The sequence below is a fragment of the Lampris incognitus genome, chromosome 5, assembly GCF_029633865.1.
Source record: "Lampris incognitus isolate fLamInc1 chromosome 5, fLamInc1.hap2, whole genome shotgun sequence".
NCBI classification, from domain to species: domain Eukaryota; kingdom Metazoa; phylum Chordata; class Actinopteri; order Lampriformes; family Lampridae; genus Lampris; species Lampris incognitus.
This window is the reverse complement of record NC_079215.1, coordinates 50,663,180-50,687,731: the sequence shown is the minus strand read 5'-3', so window position 1 is coordinate 50,687,731 and position 24,552 is coordinate 50,663,180. Positions and strand designations below refer to the sequence as shown.

The 24,552-nt window shown below is 43.9% G+C and overlaps 2 protein-coding genes across 2 annotated transcripts; one reads left to right on the top strand and one right to left on the bottom strand.

The window, feature by feature from the left end:
• Positions 1-6,362: 6,362 nt before the first annotated feature.
• On the bottom strand, positions 6,363-12,107 carry LOC130113410 (endoplasmic reticulum resident protein 27). The gene is made up of 7 exons (XM_056281003.1): positions 11,910-12,107; positions 11,499-11,584; positions 10,630-10,767; positions 10,316-10,432; positions 9,573-9,698; positions 7,155-7,352; positions 6,363-6,472 (listed from the first exon to the last, which is right to left on the bottom strand). Exons 1-7 carry the CDS (start codon positions 11,965-11,967, stop codon positions 6,434-6,436), a joined length of 762 nt encoding a protein of 253 aa, XP_056136978.1. The 5' UTR covers positions 11,968-12,107; the 3' UTR covers positions 6,363-6,433.
• Positions 12,108-20,375: 8,268 nt separating this feature from the next.
• LOC130113356 (retinal cone rhodopsin-sensitive cGMP 3',5'-cyclic phosphodiesterase subunit gamma-like) lies at positions 20,376-20,852 on the top strand. The gene is made up of 2 exons (XM_056280941.1): positions 20,376-20,485; positions 20,735-20,852. The coding sequence occupies exons 1-2, from the start codon at positions 20,376-20,378 to the stop codon at positions 20,850-20,852; spliced, it is 228 nt and encodes a 75-aa protein (XP_056136916.1).
• Positions 20,853-24,552: the final 3,700 nt, after the last annotated feature.

The window sequence follows — 24,552 nt, the reverse complement described above, 5'->3', positions numbered from 1 at the left end:
CTGAAATTCCTTTCCTTCCCCATTTTTCAACACTTTGGAGTATAAATTAGTATATCTGTCATTTACAATAACCCAACGGCTTTCCATTGTGATCGAATTTTAACCGGGGAGACCTATGGTGGGGTTTGCAGTTGGATTGCCAGTTTAGGTTTTGCTGTTGTGTTGCTATAGTCTTCGCCCCAAATTTGGTCTCCTGCCCCCACAAACCCCAAACTGCAGCCTAGGTCAACCACACGCTACTAATCGAGTAACGGGAGACAGCTCTGAGGCTCATTATGAGACAAAGTCTAATTACAGTGCAGCAGTGTCCCACCAAAACCACAGTAAGTAACTATATTAAGATTCAACCCAGAACCAGATCCATGCATGGCCTCCGTTTACTAACTCTGAACCAACCAATGGCCAACTGAAATGCCATTTGTTCCTCCCATATGCAGCTATGTATGCATAGCTGCACATTCCACTCCCGTGCGCTGAATGCCTGATTATATGTATATGGGCTTGGATGCAGGTTCCTTGGTGTTCTGCACGATCCAAGTATGAAAACAACCTGTGGTTTTGGGATTTAAATATTTGATATGGCTTTGGAGGTGCCAACATGGGTCTAAGCCAAATTTCTCATTATGTAAAGCTATACATGCCAGCAGCCATACCAGCATGTACCCTGGCCCTGCCAAATGACAGAAGCTAAGCAGGTATGTGCTCGGCTAGTACTTAGATGGGAGACCTCCCGGGAAAACTGAGTTGCTACTGGAAGTGTTGTTGGTGGGCCAGTAGCAGGCAGTCTTCCCTCTGGCCTTAATAAAAACAACAAATATCAAATCCTGATGCCCCGGTGCAGTGACGGGAACACTGTGCTGTAGGAGATGCCATTCTTCGGATGAGACGTTAAACCAAGATCCTGACTCACTGTGGTCATTAAAGATCCCATGACACTTATCACAAAGAGGAGGGGGTCCTTCGGTGTCCTGGCAAAAATTCCCAAGCTGGCTCTCTCCACCTGGCCTCCTAATCATCACCTCACGTAATAGGCTCAATGATTCCTCCCTCTCCACCTCAAGCTGATGGCGGTGAGCATTCTGGTGCAAGGTGCAAGGTGAGCGTTCTGGTGCAAAATGGCTGCCGTGCATCACCCAGGTGGGCGCTACACATTGGTGGTGGTTGAAGTGAGTTACCCCCTTCAATGTGAAGCGCTTTGGGCTTCTAGAAAAGTGCTATATATGATGATGAAGCTGATGCTGCTGCTGCTGCTGATTATTATTATTATTATATGGATATGAATATATGCATCTCAAAGCCCCCCCCCTCCAACAGCTGCCTCTACCATACAATGAAATGAAACGTTGTTGGCCCAGGCTTCTGCAAACGGACCTCGATGTCCATCTTGCTTCATATTCCAGTGTTATTCTTGGTGCGCAGGATTTGTCTTGGACAGTGTAGCATGTAATTTCAGTGTCTCGTTCAGCCTCCGTTTTCATGAACTCAAAGAGTCAACACTGGGGGACACAGTTCAAGAAGCACTTACCACCAAGTCCCTTATTGGGAGGAAAATACAGTGTCTATGACCTCGCCGCTTTGGATCAGCTCCATTTTTATTGCATCTTGGCACTGAAATCACATGCAACGCAAGCCACACAGTAATCCGGACAAATGAAGAATTCTCACTGGTTTATTTACTATTGCTGCTGGTTTAGTGTTCTCAAGGTTTCATGGATTCTCTTTTCTGTCTGCCAAACCAACAAGGGTGCACACATGCAAACACACACACACACACACACACACACACACACACACACACACACACACACACACACACACACACACACACACACACACACACACACACACACACATTGGCCTGCACCCAAACACTCACATAGTACACATATGCTGAAGAACTGTGTGCATTATACCGTCTTACTGTTATCAGCCTCTGGCTCATCAATTGATGGGGAAAAAAATCTTCCATCATTTTATGTTTGCTGAAATGATGTGAAGAAATGCTTCAGACACAAATAATAATCTGAATATTTATTCGTGTTAATGTTTCTATTTTACTCAGTTTATTATTTTACTGTTATTTTAAGAAGGTGAATATCCATCCATCCATCCATCCATCCATTAGTCCATCCATCTATCCATCCATCCAGCCATCAATTCTCTATACCTGCTCAATACTGTTCAGGGTAGAAATTCTTGTATTTTCTTTGCAATACATTGTATGTGATCGTATTCTATTTAGGAGAAATCCAAATATATGACAACTGGAGTGTTATAATATCAGAATTAGATCAGCTACTGCTCATTATTTAATGGATTTTCCACATTAGCCCAGTATTAATGTGCTGGGGTTAAGACCAAAAGTGAACATGAACAGACTAACAATTGTTGTAGGAGCATATGGAAGAACGACATTTGTCAGGAAAGCAGCAGTCAGACATACAGGCTGCTGCAAAAACAAGAATACGCTATGAAGCTTGTCAACGAGCATACGACAAGTGGATAAACAGTCTCTGACGGTGAGCATGAAAAACGACTCCACCCAGGAAGCCTCTGTCAAATGATAGTGATCTCAAGTATATGATATAAAGGGCTTAGAGCTATAACCTCCACCTCTGTTCATCGTTCACCATTTCACCATTTCAATATATAGTGACAAAAATCCTCCTTTCACACTCACACAGATTAGATTACATAAATGCAATCTGGAAGTCACAGAAAGGTGAATCAGTTCATCTGGACACAACATAAGGTTTGTAAGGGTGGGGATACCTGCAGTCAGTTGAGACTGACGAGGTCACTTAGATGAGTGATGACACGTTTCTCTCAGTAAACGTTGTGTCCCGATGAACTGGTTCACCGGTCTGTGATTTCCTTACCTGGATTATCGAGCATGCATCAAGACATGCATCTGGATCTGGAGATGTGTGTGGACTCAACAGTTATGGCACTGTTCAAAGCATTGGTGAGTTGGGGTGTCCCCCTTTTTTTCTCCCCAATTCTGGTCACTGCTCCGCCCCCTCTGCCGAAAAAAGTAAAACAACACACAGATGGAATATTTCTAACTATTTTTTTCATCTTTAATTTTCCTTCTTTACCTTTTAATAGCCTGTTGCTGTCATGCTGCCTTGCATTGCTGCACTTGTGCAGGCGAGCTGACGGTGCAGACATCATCACAGTCGCTAAAGATGTCTACAGGGAGCACATGGTAGAAATAGACCTGCTTGCGAAACAGCGTTGAATTAACACATCTGGAAACAGTGACCGGTTTTTGGGTAAATAAGCATTAAAGCATTAACAAGACAGAGTTCGGCTACATCTGTCATCCTTTAAATACCCACAAACAAAACCCACCATCAAGCGCTTAAGTGCCACACTATCAAAGGCCCCGGGCTTTTTATAGGTGAGCCACATTTTAATACCAGTGCCGTTTACACCCTACATGCTAAATAAAGTAAATCATGAAATATGTGGTGCATATCTTAGGCCATTTTTGTGACATTTAACATCAACACCCTCATTCTCCCAAACATGTAGTACACATAGTAACACTCGGAGTTACACAACACAGCATCCATCTCTCTCTATGGTCTATGTGCATATGAATGTGTAGCATTACAGCAAACAGCCCATACACCACCACATAAAGGAATGCGTTCAGCATTTGTATAGTGAACCACAAGCTCGCCCAGGTCATGAGGTTCATGATTGAAATAGATTGTTTCCTGTTTTTTTTTTCACAATATGATGAGGTTTTGATATTGCATCTGAATTTTTTTGTTTTTAATGTTTGGAAATGGGGTTTCTGTTGAGGAATATTTTAATTGAAATATTCCCCTCAGATTATTTTTGTTAGATTGAAAACCTCAGGGAGGCATAAGGTATTTAGTTGCAAACAACAGCGATACAATAGAACTGGCGGCCTGTCCAGGGTGTCTCCCCCGCCTGCCGCCCAATGACTGCTGGGATAGGCTCCAGCATCCCCGCGACCCTGAGCAGGATAAGCGGTTTGGATAATGGATGGATGGACAACAGCAATGCAATAATAGAATACAATAGAATACACTTTATTTGTCATTTGTACATACATACAATGAAATTCACTGTCTGCATTTAAGCCAACCTATAGTCAAGGCTCAGCGTTTTCGGTTTTTATTTTTCAAAGCCATCCAGCATGCCGAATTTCGCCGCAAGAGGACACCGTTACATAACCTCACACGAACAGGAACAACTTTTGGATCCGTGGAAACATAAAATCCGGGTGAAAATCGGTTTAAACCGATCTGCTCCTTTTAAAAAATCTGGGTATTTTTCGGTGAAAATCGGTAAAAAAAAAAAACCCAAAACGCTGAGCCTTGCCTATAGTATAGGAGCAGTGGGCAGCTGCAGCACCCAGGGACCGACGCCAGTTCTTCTTCCCATTGCCTTGCTCAGGGACGTAGGCAGGAGTATTAACCCTAACATGCATGTCTTTAGGATGGTGGGAGGAAACCGGAGCACCCGGAGGAAACCCACACAGGCACGGGGAGAACATGCAAACTCCACACCGAAAGGACCTGGGATTCGAACCCAGGACCTTTTTGCTGTGAGGCAACAGTGCTACCCACTGGACCACCATGCCTAACCATTTGCCAGATGCGGCCCTCAAATGGTTCTTAGTATTTTTTGTTACCTAGAAACCTGATAGGTGGAATGCATAATTATGTTTTATTGTATATAAATGGGAGGAGCTGATGGATCAGTGCCGGAGGAGAGGCTGGAGGGCGCATTGTGAGCCCATTGAAGTGGGGTGTACATGCTTTGCTGGCCGCTCACTGTGCAAGCTCTACACTCGGTATCACTCGGACTGCTAAAAGGAAAGCCATCAAGTCTTCCATGGAGGCTGCAGAGAGGGCCTCCAGATGGCTTTGGACCAGAAGGAGTGCTCTGCAGGCCAATGCTGCTGGGACACAAGCCAGGGCCTGATCAACCTTGGCTGGGTCACCTGGGAGAGGGTGTATGATGTTGAAAGACCCGAAACACCCGAGGACCTCAGGAAACACAACTGATGATGTGTCCCAGGGCATCCTATGATGTATCTTCGAGTCGGGTATTATTTTACATTGTGTCATTGGTTGGTGTGAAAATGCAATCTACTATCATCATCTTGTGGGCGGTGTGGCTCAGGAGGTAGAGCGGGTTGTCTAGTAATCGAAAGGTTCCTAATTTGATCCCCGGCTCCTCCAGAGAGCGTGCCGAAGTGTCTTTGAGCAAGACAGTGAGCCTCTAACTGCTCCTGATGAGCAGGTTGGCGCCTTGCATGGCAGCCTCCGCCATCAGTGTTTGAATATATGCGAATGGGTGAATGTGAGGCATACATCGTAAAGCTCTTTGAGTGGTCGATAGACAAGAAAAGCGCTATATAAATGCAGTCCACTTACCATTTATTACCTTGCCAGCCTAGACCCTCTTTTATGGACAATTGTCTGGCACACAAACACAACCACACTCCCATATGAAACACTTATAGTGGCAACCTACATACATTTGAATCTAAGCCCTTACAAACTCCCTACTTCCAGCCAGTGTTTTCCTTGTTCCGGCGGATGTATCGACTTGGCAGAAGCACACCAGTAATTATACTAATTCCAGTCTGGATACTAAAATTCTCTTCTTGAAGGATTTTTTTTTTCCCCGGGGGGGACAAGGCCAAAAAAAACTTGGACCCACTCTTTATGTCTGCAGACCATCTGTTGTTCTTTTAGAGACATTTTATAGTCCTTACTGCTTCGCTTCCTTTCCTTCAGCCTTCCTTCAGAGCTTTACGCGGCCTTACTGTCAATGCTAATTAGTTCATTTTGGATTTACTGGCGAACTGTGTACAAATTACTAGGTGTGTTTAATTGCTAGCTCTGGATCCTATCATGCTGCTTGGACAACTCATTGTTTCTTTCTATGATGATGATGTGTCTCTCTTCATTTATTCATACACTCGCCCATCCAAGGCATCTTAGAGAGCCTCGTTGTATCCCTGTCTCATTCTTTTCTGCTCTTCATCACTCTCTCTGAGGTTGGTCTGTTGTGGTTTTGACAATCATATCAGTGGACAAGCTAACAAACTCTGCCAGGATCACAGCGGCCTGTGGCTAGTGCCCCTGTGGTGAAGCCGCTCAGGCCGCAGACGGGCTCACACTCGCATAAACAGACAAAACATCCCATACAAGTGGTGGATATGTGAGGACACAGACGCACACACACCAGCGTAGAGACACCCTCCATGGGTTTGTTTTTGTTTTGGGGGAAAAAAAAATTACGATTATACTCTGGGACATTCCAGCGCAGAGCTATTTGCCCTTCACGGTCAAAAGAAGACACATGAGAAGTTTCTAATTTTTCTTCCCCCATTTATTGATTTGATACACATCGGTTCATGTTGTCGGATTTACTACTCTCACTAGAGCTCTGTTCTGGCTTTGCCTGCCTCCTTCACCTCCTGTAAGAAAGGGGATGAAAGGGAGAGACACATAAAACACAGCAGATATTGCAAAGGAACCAATGAGTAAATGCTCAACCTTTGCTCTCATTTTATTTTCAGAATCTGCCCTGAAATTGTGCATTTCATCATCTGCCACAGTGCTAACACCACGGCTGTTGTGCTACCAAGGAAATATTTATTGTTTTGTTTTCGTCATGTTTCATCTCGAAGCTGAAAAGACGTGGATGAAAGCCAGCTCCAGTTCTTGGCCAGGACAAACATTTTCTTTGGTGGGGCCCTCGATGAAACGTCTGAGTCTAGTAATCATGTCAAAACACATTTATCACACTGACCTATCATCAAAAGTTCCTTCAGGGAAAAGTTTCGTCCACGTGTTTTTGCCAGCATTTGTTAATGTTACATGTTTCTGTTTCCCAATAAACAGCGTCTGCATATCATGACCCTCTTGATTGGTCATAGCATTGTTCATTTTTGATTGATATACATGTATATAGTGGCGAAACACAAGAAAATCTGAGTATAAAAAGAAATGAAACTCAAGAGTTCATGTGTGTTTTGGCCTATTGGGCCACAAGAGGACTTCCAGCATACCAGAGTGTAAGTTAGTCACTCCTATGCTGGGAAACTGCAACTCATCAGGAGTGTGTGGTGTTAAAGGTAGACCTTGACACCTTCATACCTTCAGATCCCCTCGTAGAAAGGACTGGCAGAATTCCCGCACTCGCTCGGTGGAGATCTCTCCCTCGGGTAGGAGCCACTTCATGTCAGAGTTGCCGTCATATATGCCGATGCGGGGGAGGTCATGTGGCTTGATGCCGAAGTAGCCCAGCGAGCGGGCGTTGGACTTCTGGGCTCCATTTATCCACACAAACAGGAACTAGGGACAAGGAGTCTACACTGAGTTCAGGGTCTCACTCAGCATGTCTGACTATGACTTCCTTTAGCCCCTTGAAAAGGGCTCAGTGAACTAACACAAATATGAATAATTCACTTATTCATGCACACTTCAATACGACCTGTCTACTTTTCCCCATTTGTCACCTAGCCTATCCTTCCCGAGAGAGCAATCCCTCCTCTGATGTTGTGAGGTTTCTTCCAAAAAAAAAAAATTTTTTTTTGAAAATGTTTTTATGGAGTTTTTTTCTCATCCGAATCGAGAGCCTAAGCAGTGCATGGTCGAATGCTGTATCTACCTGGTTTTAGAAAATGAAGTGTGAATGTAAAGCTGTCTGAGACCATAACTGTGATTTAAAACGACACAAATAAACGTAACTTGACTTGAAAGCAGTTGCTATATACAGACGGGTGACAAATGAAAGGAAAAACCAACATAAAGTGTCTTGGTAAGGTATTGGGCCACCACGAGCCTCCAGAACAGCTTCAGCGCTCCCTGTCATAGATTCTACAGGTCTCTAAACCCTACTGGAGGGATGAACCCCATTCTTCCAGAAGATATTCCCTCATTTGGTGTTTTGATGATGGTGGTGGAGAACACTATCTAACATGGTCCAAAATCTGCCATAGGTGTTTAATTGGGTTAAGATCTGGTGACTGTGAAGACCATAGCACATGATTTACATTATTTCCATCCTCATCAAACCATTCAGGGACCCCTCAAGTCCTGTGGATGGGGGTATTGTCATCGTGGAAGAGACCACTCCCATCAGGATAGAGATGTCTCATCATAGGATAAAGGATAGGATAAATAACATTGTATTGATTTGCAGTGACACTGCCCTCTGTGGGGTAAGTGGACCCCGACCATGCCAGGAAAATGCCCCCCATAGCATAACAGAGCCCCCGGACCCCCTCACTCTAGGGGTCAAGCATTCAGGTTTTTCCTTCCATTTGTCACCCGTCTGTATGTTGATTATAACAAAACTGCATTATGTCAAGACTTCTCAAAACACCAAAGAGAACACATCTGAAAGAAACAACAAGCTGGGGACATCCGGGTAGTGTAGCGGTATATTCTGTTGCCTACCAACACAGGGATCGCCGGTTCGAATCCCCGTGTTACCTCCGGCTTAGTCGGGTGTCCCTACAGACACAATTGGCCGTGTCTGCGGGTGGGAAGCTGGATGGGGGTATGTGTCCTGATCGCTCCACTAGTGCCTCCTCTGGTCGGTCGGGGCGCTTGTTCAGGGGGAAGGGGGAACTGGAGGGAATAGCGTGATCCTCCCATGCGCTACGTCTCCCTGGCGAAACTCCTCACTGTCAGGTGAAAAGAAGTGGCTGGCGACTCGGAGGAAGCATATGGTAGTCTGCAGCCCTCCCTGGATCAGCAGAGGGGGTGGTGCAGCGACCGGGACGACTCAGTAGAGTGGGGTAATTGGCCAGATACAATTGGGGAGAAAAAGGGGGAAACCTCCCCCCCCCAAAAAAATAAAAGATAACTAAAAAATAAAACCAAATATCTCGCTAAAGTCTAGTGCTTTCCAGGAGTTTTCTAGCACACAGACAACAGGTCTCTACCAGTTCCTAGAAAGGGCCTTTCAGGCTCGTTTGAGCCAGTGTCTCCTCAGGGCCCCGGACGGCAAGAAGGAAATTAGCACAGCGGTCAGCACAAGAACCAGGTATTGAGTTTTCAAAAAAAAAGAAAGACAATACGTCTGAGGTAACTTGTTTGCTAGTGAATGTCACTTTTTCTAACTATCAGCGTATATCTGAAAACCTGTGCACCAGAAGGTAGTTTAAATGAGTAATATTACTTGATAATTCGTTTAAATTTTTCCCTTGAAGGAGTCCATAAATGGTGTTGGGTCCATTGTCAACTATAGTTGCTACAAATTCAAGTAATGATTCCTAATAAACCGACAAAAACAAAGCACATTTTGTTCAGGCACAACTATGATGATATGCATGTAACTTTTAGAAAACTGACAGGGGAAATTCAGGGTAGTGTATCGATGGAAAAGTTAGTTTGTCATTTGATTTACTTTACATTAATGATGTAAGCATTTTACGATAACCTGGGCCTTGGTTACGTCGTACAAATTTAGCTACACGACCTTTCCTAGCCACATTTGTTTGACGAAAACTCAAACTACAACAACGGCTTCAAGCACTTGGAATGAGAGTCCCGTTTGATTCTCACCTTGCCGGTGAACTCGGGGGCGAGAGCCGCCAGTCGATCCTTCAGTTCATTATTGTCTTTGTTTCCTCCGTTGACGAAGAGCAGGAGGTGGGTCTTCACCTCTGAGCTGAACAGGCCCACTGCTGTCTGAGGGCAGAGGAAGGAGGGTTGTGGTGTAAAACAGCACCGGCATAAATGACAGAGGGTTGGTGTGATGTGATGAATGGCAGACAGAAAATGAAAAAAAAAAGTGTATGAGAGAGAAAAACAATGCTTAATCGGGAACACTTTATTTGTCATTTCCCCCAGCCCACAACAGTGCAATACAAAGACAAAAACACATATCTAAAATTACAAGAACACATATATCCAAACAAACACAAATATCCAAACTAAGCAACAAAAAAAAAAAATCACTGTCCGAGAGAACGAACGCCAGCCAGGGTGACTGTCGGAACTGCCGGTCTGCATGGGCTAGCAGTTAGCTTAGCCTGCCCCGCTTCCACATCCTGTCAGACCACCCTTGGTGTTTCCTCCTCAGGTGCAGCTCCGGTCAGGGCCGTGGTCCCTAGACCCACAGGACGCAGCAGACCAGGCTCTCCCAGCCGATCCAGCGCCACCTCTCCCAGCCATCAAACGGAGACACAAACTTAGACGTGGGCAAAGACACTGCATGGACGGTACTGGGTGAGGCCGCCGCAAATGTGAGTTTGCACCCCCATTAATGTAATGACACGGAAATTTAGACACTTAGGTGAACCTACCACTTGGTTGTATTCTGTGATGTAGCGCAGCTCATTGATGAAGAGGAAGTTTACAAGGCCGTCAGTCTCCACCTTCTTGGCCTCTGAGAGAACAAGTTTCTCCTGGCGGTTATCTGCCTGGAGGCATGAATCCGTGAACACACACACAAACACACACACACACACACACACACACACACACACACACACACACACACACACACACACACACACACACACACGTTTATAGTGAATTAATCTCTCCAGTTCTGCGTATCTCTGCAAACACGTCAGCCATTGACGGACAATTTATCAGTCGGGTTGAGGGACAACACCTTTCTGAAAATGGTGATGGTGTCCGAGGTGATGCTCAGGTGAGCCCACACTTCTTTCTCAGTGCAGATAGCTGCAGGGACCGTGTCTACCCGCTGAGCAGCTGCCACAAACTCCTTATAGCCATGACTCTCCTCTCCCTGTGACAGACAGAGAAGCAGACAGAATGAGAAGAGACACACAGATGAAGAAATGAGAGAATAAGGTAGGCAAAAACAAGAGGAGACGGCATCACGGGGCAGTGACCCATATGTGATTTAGATTAAAAACACGCCGCATCGTGTCCCCTGGAAACCTGTCATATCATTTAAAAACCTATAATGTAAGTTTCTTCCCAGTGAGTCATAAGCACATCATGTCGGTCTCTAATTGCCTTCAGCATCATGATTCAGGGCACGCCGTATCCTCGTATGCCCTCTTTTTTGATGATCTCCCTCTCACCGACTCTCTTGACACACAAACAGTAACTCCGTTTCAAGTTGTTTACAAAAATATCAATTGAGCCAATCCCACAATTCCTCAGATGCATCCGGCTTTTCTGCCCGGCTGCCGACCGTCTTCCCCCGCACACAGCGTTTGGCCAAAGGGCTTGACTTTGCAGAGCGGTCATCCGCCATGTCCCAACAACAGCACCAACATAAAGGCACATCCTCTACCACAGTAACGACCACGGAAAACATACACACCCTCTCCATGCCTCTACGTGTAAGAAAGGTGCAGGAGACTCTCACGTCTCCGTTTTTGCCCGCTTCGTTTGCTGTGCCGCATGTGCACGCCGGCACGACGGGCCTAACCCGTGCCATGGCCACCATGTGGCTAGTGCCAAATTTCCTTATCAGATTTTCTTATCAGACCCGTTTTCTCATCTGACCTCAAAGAAGCCGATGACCACCACCTCAGCAGAGTCGACGAAGGTATCAGCAGCTTTGCTATCGGTCAGCCTGGGGAGGGCGCTGTCTGATAGAGAGAGAGAGAGAGAGAGAGAGAGAGAGAGAGAGAGAGAGAGAGAGAGAGAGAGAGAGAGAGAGAGAGAGAGAGAGAGGGGCAGATGGAGACAAGATGAGTGAAAACAGCCTATTTGGGGTTCTTGTAGATGCATGCTAATGCCACTTTGAACATGGAGAGATTTTGCACAGAATTACCCTTTTTATTTCTAATGTTGAACTTTACTCACTTCAGTCTGATGTTTTATAACACGCGTGGCACATGAAAACCATCAAGACCATAGAAGTTAGGAAAATAAGAGTTCAAATGCTAAACCGCAGACACCATGCAGTCCTACCTTTCTCTTTGGCGAAGGCTGAGGAGACCAGCAGAGACAACAGCACAGAGAGCAGCATATTCCCGGGAGGTATTAACTGGGAGTTTAGCGGGTAAAACCAAGATTAGCCAAGAAATACTCCAAAAACCTCGGGTTTTATTTTTGTTATGCCACAACCCTGTAGGAGGAATTGTGCAAAACCCCCTTTAATCTGTGTCCGTGCCCCTCAGGGGTTGCCACATGGCACACGGCAGCAAAGCTGCCACAATCTCTCTTGGTTGTGATTGGAGGCTTCCTGGGAACTCTGCAGGTGTTGTTGACAAGTTGTGTTGCTGGTGTACGTGTCACTGTGGAAGACCGTGGCGACACGCACGTATGTGTCTGTGCGTATGCGTGTCAGCCAGAGGAACCCTTTTGGATGCGTTTTCAAGAGGAAATCAATAAAGTTGTAGGATTTCCTCTAAGTGGGACTTTCTTAGTGCGTTGTCTTGTTGTTTCTTGTTGTGGTGCCTCCTCTGGGCAGCCCTAGGCCCTCGCTCTTGGCCCTGTGCACTTTGATGCTGGTCAGTGTTGTTAAATGTTCTTTTTAAGCATTGTGTTCATGTAACTTCTCCCTACAGCCATCTGTATTAATGCCATGTGTTATATCTAATGTTTGTAAGCTTGCATGTGTGCAGGTGAGTGACTGTAAATAGCGGGTTGGTTAATGCTTCCTCCTCACACCAGGTCGTAACAACCGCTAGTAAAGGAAATATCTGACCCCAGTACATTTTGCAGTAGCACAAAGAGGTCATTTCATTTTCCTTCTTATTCTTCAAAAACAATAAAACAACATAATCCAGTTTGGTCAGGTCAGCTTTCATGTGTACAGAATAAAGTACTGTGTAAAACAGTGCATTGGGTGCACGCTCTGCAAATGTCACATGAAGAAACAAAAAAATTACCTAAATCAAAGGAGCCACTTCAAGAAATTACACCTACAGTTCACAGTATGTGTGAGTCTTACATGATAATAATGTCTTCATATCTTACAATGTATTGATGCTACGTCTGTGAAAAGTTCTCACAAGCCAATACACTTAACGTAAAGGAAGGAACGGGAGCATCTGATACTAAGGCCGTCTCAGCTCCTTCCTGTGTGGAGTTTGCATGTTCTCCCCGTGTCTGCGTGGGTTTCCTTCGGGTGCTCCGGTTTCCTCCCACCATCAAAAAGACATGCATGTTAGGGTTAATACACCTGCCTGTGTCCCCGAGCAAGGCAGTGGAAAGAAGAACTGGAGTTGGTCCCGAGGTGGTGCAGCTGCACCGCTGCTCCTATACAATAGGATGGCTTAAATGCAGAGAACACATTGCATTGTGAGAATACAACGCTAAATAAAGTGGCCTTCATTTCATACTGTTTCCTCACAGAAAGAGGGTACTGGGATCCCAACTGTGTGGAGTTTATATGATATTCCTATGTTACAGTGGATTTTGATAATCTGGTGTCCTCCCAAAATCTGATCTTTTGTAAATTAGATGGTCTCATCATCAGGTATGATGTGAATGATAGACCACACTACTCCTCGTCTGGGGAACACAGGGAGCAAATCAATCAATAAATCAATAAATAAATCAATCAATCAATCAATCAATCAATCAATCAATCAATCAATTAATCCAGTATAATGCAGCTTAATTCGAACTAGAAATGGAGCTTTTTCTTTAATACCAATAGGTTTTTTTCAACTTTTTTTTATAGTTGGCTGTAAAGCCTGGTGGCACCAGGTAAAGTTACAACAAACTTTTTAACCTGTGTTGCGTGTTGTGCAGCACCGCTGTTCTGCTTGTGCGTCCGAGGCCGTCCATCAACCCTCACTGAGATCCCATACAAAAGCTTCTTACCGACTGAATTTTCTTGCTCTGTTAACTCTTGTAAATAACAGGCCGGAGACATAAATGTCTCCTTCGACATATTATTTCACAGTCTGGTTTTTTTAAGAGTCTCGTTTCAAACGTCAGTCTCAAAGGGACCAACTTCTCATTACGTACGGTTTACAAGGATGCTGACACATTTGAATAGCTGTAATACAGACTGGACTTTATATGTGGCTCACAGAAGACAGCCGGACAAGGCTGTGGATCAGACAAACGCAGAATGAAAGAAAGAAAGAAAGAAAGAAAGTAATGGGAGAAGGAAAAGAAAGGGAAAAAGGGGGCCAAATATAAAGAAAAGAAAAATAAACAATTTGAGCCTTTCTACACTCCTTTTGGAAATGTTACAGATGTTTATTAGACTGCACGAGAGAGGATGCAACCACTTCAGTCGAAATAAATACAGCTAATAAATGAGGACTTTTTTTTTTAAAGAAATTGCAAAATTTATACAATTTCAAGCAAATTACAAAAGCCTCAATTGTCTGACAGGCAGTTTGGAAGTAGCCCTATTGTTTATTTAACTCCCATTGACCTGGTTTGGTTTGGGCAGAGCTCATAACGAAAGTGACTCCCACACACTTGTACTAAATGGTGCTTGTCGATGGCCCGCCCTGTATCGACTATCTTAAGCACAGCGTTACTGTAGATAGACCCATAAACAGCTTAAGGACCCTTTGTTCTCATGACATCGGTTCAGGTCTCAATGCCCTCAATCTGTCACGAGCCCTTTGCGGTCAAAAGCAAAATATCACAAGAGCGTTTTGCCACATATACTGTGTTGTTACTGTCCTGTTCAGTTATACGTGTGATCCCATCCTGTCCCATACCAGTCATATACCAAACGATGGCCATATCAAATAATCACCATAGCCTCACTTTGTTCATGTCTAATTCCTCGATTCATGCTGATTAAATCAGGACGCGTCTTGTTTAAAAAGTACCTCAAACACCTGAATTTCTGGATTAGAAACATGGCTGTTGAATCCCGTTTTAGAAGCCGAGTTTTTATCCAAACAAGGAGGGAGTTCTTCTGAGAGACATAACTGGATTATGATAGTCAGGAACAGCACCGAGGCTCTTCTGGGTATTGTAAAAGGGGCCTGGCTGCAAGACGTCTGAACCTATTAAGGCTGAACTTATTGTGCGCCATCGCTTTACCCTGCACCCCTCTGGGCCCAGATACAGGAGGTCAGCACAGTGTTCACGCTATGATCTGCCCATCTCTACTGACTGTGGCAGAGAAACTCTTCCATGAGGACAACAATCTATCTATCTATCTATCTATCTATCTATCTATCTAGCTAGCTAGCTAGCTCACACAGCACTAAAAAGACCTCACTTTGGAATCATACAGACTGTGATTAGGCGGTAAGATGCTGTTATCTTAATGAGCAGCTCAATTAATATTTCACGTTGAATAAATCAAAGAACCATAAAGCCAGTTCAGAGAAGACTACACTTACTGCACTGTTAATCATCTCATTTTGCAAAATCATTGGTTTTAGCTGTTTTTTTGTCTTCCCTTGACTTCAGTTCACGTGTAATTATAAACTCCATGGCTGTTTCTAATGGCTGTTAAAATTACATACAAGAATAATTAGGTCCATTCAGCAACGAAACGGTTACAGAAGTAAAATTGGTTTAACGAGTCATTGCTCCGCTGGAGTTCACTCACCTCCAGGGTTAACCTGGAACAACCAGTCATCGGTTCACTCTCAGCAACAAACCTCATTAGTTTATTATCTTTATAGATGATTCTCACCTTCTGTTTTCTGACATTTCTGCTTTCTGCTTTCTGAAGTCTAACATCACTTCGTTTTCTGTGTCTTTTGTAACCTTCATCCCTAAATGCCCCTTTTCAGATGTTACAGCCACAGTCTGTCACTTAAATTTGGGTGCTGTAAAACCCTGGCAGGTGATGAAAAGCAAATATCAGTGAGTGTGACAGATGAGGAGAACGGGAGAATGTGAAAGAGGGGAATAAAATGCAAGTCAGACAGGACAAACAGATTGGCTGGGACAACTTTGAGTCACCGTTTCACTGTTGATTGAAATTGCTGAAATTTTGACTCAAAATGTCCAAACCGGTATATTTTACAATTTCTTAACCAGAATGACATGATGGATGGATTGATGGATGGATGACTGATGTATTAATGTGTAATGAAAGAGAGAAATATGTGAGTATTTCAAGCATCTATCTCATCTTCAAACCCACCTTTCAGTGAAATGTCAATATCGAGTTGCCGGCGTTAATGTGGACGGTAAACTGTAATGTGAAATTTCAGAGGAGGTGCTAGTGCAGCGACCAGGACACATACCCACATCCGGCTTCCCATCCGCAGACACGGCCTCCCGTGTCTGTAGGGACGCCCGACCAAGCCGGAGGTAACACGGGGATTCGAACTGGTGTTCCCCATGTTGGTAGGCAATGGAATAGACCACTACGCTACCCAGACGCCCCCCCCCCCAAAAAAATGGTCTTTTAAACAAACAGCGGGAGAAATTTTCCTTCATTTTTCAATTTACCGCATTACAATTTATACTCAGACCCAAGCACCTCCCTCTCATTGTCTCCTAGGCAGAGATGGATTATGTCTGAATGTAAGATTACAGTCAGATTATATCCAGGCAATGCAATTAGAGAGGGCTGTTAGAGATACAATATGTACTGGACTGATTTGGAATGAGGATTAGTATAGCCAGGTCAAGGCAATGGTTAAATCAGCCTTGGTTTATTTTCAATAATCAGCTGTTATACAACATTTAACCCACTTAGCGGGAGGCAGTAAGCTGCAGCGGTGTTTGAAAGACTCAGTTTAAACCATATGGTAATAATCCCACTCAGCTCCTGAGCTTCAGATGCCTCGGCCTGTGCCGAGTGGTGTTCACATGCATCTTCGGGTGATGTTTATTATAGGGCGTTTCTGCAAATGAACGTCTCCCCCTGGAGAGGACTGCTGTAACTCAGATGCCCCACGAGGACCTAAAAGAAGACTGGAGTGATTGCAGCGAGGATAAAACTGGGGGGGGGGGGAAATAAACGAATAAACAAACCATTATGTAACCCATTTTAGAAATAAAACAATATAATTTACCACGTTTGAAATTTGACATTTTTTTGTGTGTAAAATACTGCAGATGGAGAGCGTCTGCAACCACGGTCTGCACTACTTTCAAATAGGACAAGGGACACCAAGTTTATTCCCATCTTCCCAGTGACACCCTCCACTCCATGACTTGTGTGACATGCAAGATCCACACGTCTGACGGAGACGAGGGCACAAGCAACCAACAACACGGTTGGTGTTGAGTCTAGATGAGATTTTGTCTTTATGCATGCTCAACAATGCAGGTAGGAAACTCACAGAAAGGTGAATCAGTTCATCTGCCAATGCCAAACAGCTTATTTTGCTGTTGCTATTGACTCTTGTTTTGAGCTTCTGGTACCCCAGGTGCTGACAGCCAGCTGCCTGATATAAGATTTATTGCCAAGAAGCATCGGTACAACAAAGAAATAATCTACCAAACACACATTTCCTTACTTTTTGTGCTGAGTGTAGATCGAATCTCTCCTGAAAACAGATTATAAAGCAACATTATTTGAAAAAGTAATAACAGTTAACCTTTCTGTTAATTTGTCAAGTATTTTAACTGACTTGACACATTTGGACATTTCCAAGAAATAGCCAGGTCCCACTTAAAAAAGCCCTACTAATTGTAACCCTATGAACCCACAAATGGTAATCTTCTCCATGTTTAGATCTGAGATGCCAAGGCATCACGGGGCCAGGCTTCACTGGCAAGAAACTCCTTGACACGTTAACTCTCTCTCACACACACACACACACACACACACACACACACACACACACACACACATGGTAACAGCTTTAAGAGACACCTACGGCTAAGTGTCTTGTTTAAGGACCAATCCAATTACAGACCTTTAGTTGCCAGCAGTGTTAGCCAAGGCACGCATTCAAATGCAAGTGTTTTTATTTACCCCCCCCATCACTTATATATTTATCTATGTACCCCCTCATCACTTATATATATATATATATATATATATATATATATGTGTGTGTGTGTGTGTGTGTGTGTGTATCAATACAGTATCGATAATCCGCTCCTCATTAGTTGAGCACTTACAACAACACCATTGACGGTTTCGGGGTGGGAGGGCTGTATATATATATATATATATATATATATATATATATATATATATATATATATATATATATATATCTTATAAAGCCATATAATTTTGTTATCTTGTTTCAATTTTTTTTTATCCTTATCTCACTTGATGTGTGACTAATGTCTTCTTCTGTCTCTTCTCCCGTGTGTGTGAATGGTGTGAAGTGAGTCTCCCCTGTGTGCACGCGTCGTCTGTCCTCCTCCCAGGTCTCCATGGCGACGATGGTTGCCACCTGGACACTATTTGGCATCCCCCTCATCATATTCTTCATATATCTTATAATTCTGTTATCCTCTGTCAGTGTTGTATGCTGTGAATTGTGTTTTATTCTGTACACACAACATCCGTTACACGTTGTCCGTCTTGGAAGAGAGATCCCTCCTTTTTTTGGGGGGGGGGGAGTTGTTCCTTATCTGATGTGAGGGTCTAAGGACAGGATGTTGTGTTGCTGTGAAGCCCACTGAGGCAAATTTGTAATTTGTGTAATTTGTGATAATGGGCTATACAGATAAAATTGACTTGACTATTTACGTCAGGAGAGGAGAGAGAGAGAGAGAGTAAACCACTGGTCTGGCAGCCGGTGGGTCACATCACCTGTAGTTCTCCAGACTGCAGTGTGACCTCTGTGACCTCCACACCTGTTCCTGTTCCTCCAAAATGCAGGTCTACACATGAAACTTGAGGAGGTAAAACTTACGATTTGTGTGTGGTGTCATTACGAACTGATTAATTTGTAAAAGTAGAGAAACATAGACAACCTACATCTTCGAACGCATGACACCTCCGTAGGCACCGTTTTCTGATCTGATCCCTCCATCTAGAAACTGTACTTATACACATATACTATGAGCATCATAAGGAGACTTCATATTACCACCGCAAAGTCTACACACTACACAACTTCTACGCCATGAAAAGACAGCGAGCGTTTTTACTCTGGTTCTCAAAATAATGTGTCATAACCACATCTCAAGCCCAAATACAGACCCATTATAGAGTTTCAACACCCGCAATCTGAGAATAACTCGCAGACTCAGATGGCTTGTGATGCCAGCCAAAAACCAATTAGGGATATTTTGCCCTAAAATATACCTCGCCCTTTGATCCCTAAACTGAGTAAGGACAGGCGTAGGCATTACGGGAGATGGGGATTGTCTGAATTAGTGGGTGGGGATTATCTCGGATGGGTATAAAAGCAGACGACAGGTTGACAAAGACGGTTACAAGACATACAGCCAACCAGCGGAAGAGACAGAGAGAGAGAGAGAGAGGAGCCAGACTCATCTCCACTGAGACCTCCCTGTTCCTCCAGTCAGCGACCAGAGCAACCTACCAGGTAGGCCTGACCAGCGATCTTTGACCGCTGACTAACAGGGGAAATATTCCACATTTACACACCTGCAGAAGGAGCTCACTGATGTGTAGGGACCATAGTGATTTTAACAGAAGCCAAGATAAAACTACTCAACTGGCTAAGATGAACTATGCAATGCTTTTTTTTTCAACCTCTCTTGTAAGACCTGCGAGATACAAACAGAACGGACTCAAAGACAACGGAAAGCATTGCCAGATGTTAAAGTGACTCATTTTAAATTGAACTGAAAAGAAGACGTGATTCAAAGATGTGGTTCAGTCGGCCGCTGTTTCAGTAATGTCTTAAAATTGACCTTTTTGAACAGCAAACTGACACACTTTACGATTTCTATCACAAAGATTGAAATGTTTTGAGCCGGCTTATTGCTAAATTTATATGCCAGAGTATATACTAAAGCTGGTTTTAATGATACATAGTGAACGATATACAGTATTTGTGAAAAATCACATTGGGCAACAGTCTGTAAGATTAAGTATAACCTGCTCTGTCAGTTTACACAAGTGGTTCACAATTTTCTTTCATGAATAAAGTCCATTTTATCTTATCATATTTATTATATTTATATTTATTATATTATTATTGTATTGCTATTTTATTATTATCTATATTTATTATATTTATATTTATGTTTTTATATTTATCATGTTATAAATGTATCTATTAGTTTATTTTATCTTGTCATATCTCATCTTACCTTATCGTATTTGTGTAACTTTGCTGTTGGCTGCAGATGAGGAATTACACTGTAAAAGGTTTAGACGCACAGTCAATGAATTAGCCAACTTTAATCTTAAAGCCAGTGTGTAAAAATAGATTATGTAGGCTGATTTTAGCTCAGCCAACAAGTACGGGATCTAGAGCATAATATCAGCTGAGTAACCTTCATTTGGATCTTTTGGACTGGTGTCTTTTTGAGGAAATATCACAGCCAGTGTAAAAAAAAAACACACACAACAGTGTCTTTTTTCCCCCTCAGAGACCAAACAAAATGTCAGACACAGCAGTCGCAGCTCCCGCCGACAAGAAGGCACCTCCCAAGTTCAAGCAGAGGACCGCCCGTACCTTCAAGAGCAAGGCCCCCAAACCAGGCCAGAAGGGGTAAGATTAACCCAAGATGACTTGGCAAGCACATAGGCCAACCATAATACAATTACCACCGCAACAACTTAACTACCTTACACAGCGGCCTTTAAGCAGCTGACAAGTGGAGCCCAGTTTGTGCTGGAACACTACACGTACAACTAGACGTATATTTACTGATGATGATAATGATGATGATGGTGGCTTTTTCACCTTATTTAATGTTAAGACATCGCTCATCTGGCAACTCTTGCCCTGTATGGTTAGATTCGGGGACGACATCCCCGGGATGGAGGGTCTCGGCACAGACATCACAGTGGTGTGTCCATGGGAAGCCTTCGGCGACATGGAGCTCAGCGACCTGGCCAAATACGGCATCGTCTAACTGTCTTTCCCCTTTTCTCTTGACTCTCCCTCTGTATCCCCACCTCCCTCGGCCCGCTTTACTCTTTCCCTCCCACTTTATTCCCCAGATTTCCCTGACACCTCCTCTTTCCCCCGCTGGCCTCCATCTAAGAGGCTCTCACATGTTTTGAATTGAACGTTATCATGTTATGCCCCCCATTGCAGGAGGCAGCGGCGGTGACACTTGCTGTTATAGGCACTGACAACTAGCTGCTTCCCTCAAACAAATGCACACATACGACAAAATAACACACAGCAACACAACAGCATCCTCATTTCATCTACTTTGAAACTCCTTCACCATAACATGACCAGATTTGCACTGAAACTCCCGTGTGTGTAACTGAGGTATGGCTAAAGGATAATAAATGGATTGTAATGCATTTGCTTTAAAGTGCTCTGGCTTTTGTCCCTTTCCCCAACATGTTTAACTTTATTGCCCCACTCCTTCCCTTTCCTTTGCATGAACAGGTGATGTATTCAGTGTTTTCTATGAAAAATGGGTTTCATGGTCACGGCAGCATTAGCTTCTCGTATTTCCTCTTTCCTCATTGGCATTCCCTTTCCTTAAAGCCAGATATGTTTGTAAATGAGTCAAAATATCTATTTTTATATTTTTCAAATCGGCATGCGTGTGATATAAAATATTGTTGGCTCCGGAGAGCAACTCTTGTCCAATTCAACGGCCATGGCACATCAATAACAAAATGCTCAATAAATGTCGATATTTTCCCAATACTGAGTTCTTGAGTCTTCTTCATTTTGTGTAAATGCCGTGTTGGATCAACTGGTTCCTGATGACCAGGACTTTAGAAAGACCCCTTGTAGAGCAGTGGAAGAGAAATAGCTTGGATTAGTCCGAGGTTCCCCGAGCACGTCTAACCTGATGGTATCACTGTCTTCTCGTCATATGGGACCCACAAGAAATGAACACATGACGCCCCTCTCGCCCTGAAGGTTTTTTTCAGAACCTTGTTTCAGACCACGATCTGGTTCATGACTATCAATCAAATATGTGTCCTTAATTCATCATTAGCTACAATGATTGGCGGAATGATGAGAGTGATTAAAAGTGAAAATATAATTTAAAAAAAAGGGGGGGGTATTTTGTTGTGAAATAGCTTTCCACAATGTGAATGCATTTTATATTCTCATCAATGCTGTATTCCTTAGTTTCTGAATGTTAAGTTTAAAAGTCAGTGAAATGAAATGACCGTGAAGTATTAATAACATACACTCCGACCAAGATATACAATATCATCAGATAGCTCGCGGGCATTAAAGCAGGAGTATGCAGTTATTTTTATGGCATCTGTTCAAATTCCCTGACTTCCCTCCTCAACCACTTGGCTCTCAGCGGCTGGGGCTGTTACTTTAACTGCCCCCTCTGCTGCTAGCAGTGCCTCTGACTATGACCAGCCTTCCTGCTGCATCTACAGATGAGTTGGCCCGTAGGTCCCATTCACATATTTGATGTTGCCTGGGGGAGGGTGTATAGCAGCCTTCCTGAGCTCTTCCTGTAGGGGGCGGGGTCAGGTATCTGTGCACAACTGAGGCAGTCCGTGGGGGAGAGTTGGTGTTTAATCTCTTCTATCAGAGTTTTTCTAAGAACAGACAGTTGGTCCTGCATTTCTTTCCTGAGTTCGGCTCTTGGTGTCTCCCTCCACTCTTCCAGACTAGGCGTTGTCATGGCCTGTCGTGGCTGTGGCACTGACATTCATGATGCACAGTCATGCTCCATCTTCAGTTCAGCTTCCATTGCTCTAGCTTCACTAGACACCTCACTGAAGGACAATATAGGATTTCTACACAGCTGCCATTGAAGTTCCAGTTGCACCATGCCATGTCTCAGACCCGGGACAAGCTGGTCTCCAACAGTCATCTCATCCTGGGCAGAACTGACTGGTTTATGCTCTCACCGTGTGGAGAATAGTTCACGAAGCCAGAGAATGTAAGCAGCAGCAGTCCCCTGGCAACTGGACAATTACCCGTCCATACAGTTTCTTTATCTCCTGCAGAATGACTGCACTAGTTGGGTGCCTGTTTGGGTCCAGTAGCCACATCTCTCTTTTTGCTTCCCCCTCGAGTGCCCCAAAAATAAAAATTGATTTTCTCTTCCTAAGCCTTGTGCCCTCCGCATTGCCTGAGCCTGCCCATTCCTTTCTGAAAAACTCATTTTACTTGGGTCGCCACTAAATTTTGGAATCTATGGGACCCCCATAAACCAAGGCATCATTATTGCATTTATCAATGGCGGACTTGTGAGATTCTTTTCTAACCTAGCACCATTTTCTTGTGAGACACTATGCCCTACACCTTCAGGCTGCACCTCATTTTCATTTGCCATTCTACACTGTGTGTTGTGGAAAAGGAACCTTGCTAACAACACCACTGAGGCTGCTAACATCCATTTATTCTGGGTTCAGACTCTCAGCCACACCAAAACAGTGAGAATATATGTATAAAAAAGTTTGTTTTTATTAATGAATCCCTTTGAATTATGTGTGATTTCATGCATAAATCCTTTTTTTAAAAAGTCACAAAATAAAAACAATATCCTATCAATCAGTGCAGGAAAAGAAAATTCACACAGGGGGAAGTACATTTTGGAATACCAAGTAGTCCAGTCTCAAAATAACTCCCGATCTTTCTTTGTGCCTGAGTGCCTGCAAGGGGAGCCTGCTTCAGCGGAGCTCGATCGGCTTGAGATCTGGGGAATTTGGAGGCCAAGGCAACTTCTTGAACTCTTTGTCATTTTCCCCAAACCATTCCTGAACAATTTTTTTGCAGTGTGGCACACACATTATCCTGCTGAAAGAGGCCACTGCCATCAGGGAATACCGTTGCCATGAAGGGGTGTACCTGGTCTGCAACAATGTTTCCGTTGCCATGAAAGGGTGGACCTGGTCTGCAACAATGTTTCCGTTGCCATGAAAGGGGGAACCTGGTCTGCAACAATGTTTCCGTTGCCATGAAAGGGTGGACCTGGTCTGCAACAATGTTTTCGTTGCCATGAAGGGGTGGACCTGGTCTGCAACAATGTTTCCATTGCCATGAAAGGGTGGACCTGGTCTGCAACAATGTTTAGGTAGGTGGCATGTGTCAAAGTCACATCCACATGAATGCCAGGACCCAAGATTTCCCAGCAGAACATTGCCTAGAGCATCACACTGCCTCTGCCGGCTCACCTTCTTCCCATAGTGCATCCTGGTGCCATCACTTTCCCAGGTAAATGACGCACACGCACTCGGCCATCCACGAAGTAAAAGAAAACATGATTCATCAGACTGGGCCACCTTCTTTCACTGCTCCACGGTCCAGTTCTGATGCTCATGTGCCCATTGTAGGCACTTTCGGCGGTGGACAGGGGTCATCATGGGCACTCTGACCAGTCTGTAGCCACAGACTGGTCTAGTTTCTTAAGAGAGCCTTGTTTCTTATAAAATAAAGGAGTATACTTATGGGGTTTTTACGGATTTTGACGTACGAAATAGACTTGGAGAAAGTCTATAAAGGATTACAATGATCTTAGTATATTATTGTAAGCCAAAGTAAAGGGCGTGTCCCCAGACCCCCTCATTTTTATACCCCCCCTCCCCCACTTCGTTTACCCTGGCCACGCCACTGAACTTCCACCACTTTTCTCTCTCTCTGCTCCTTGTCTTTACACCTAAAAAGCC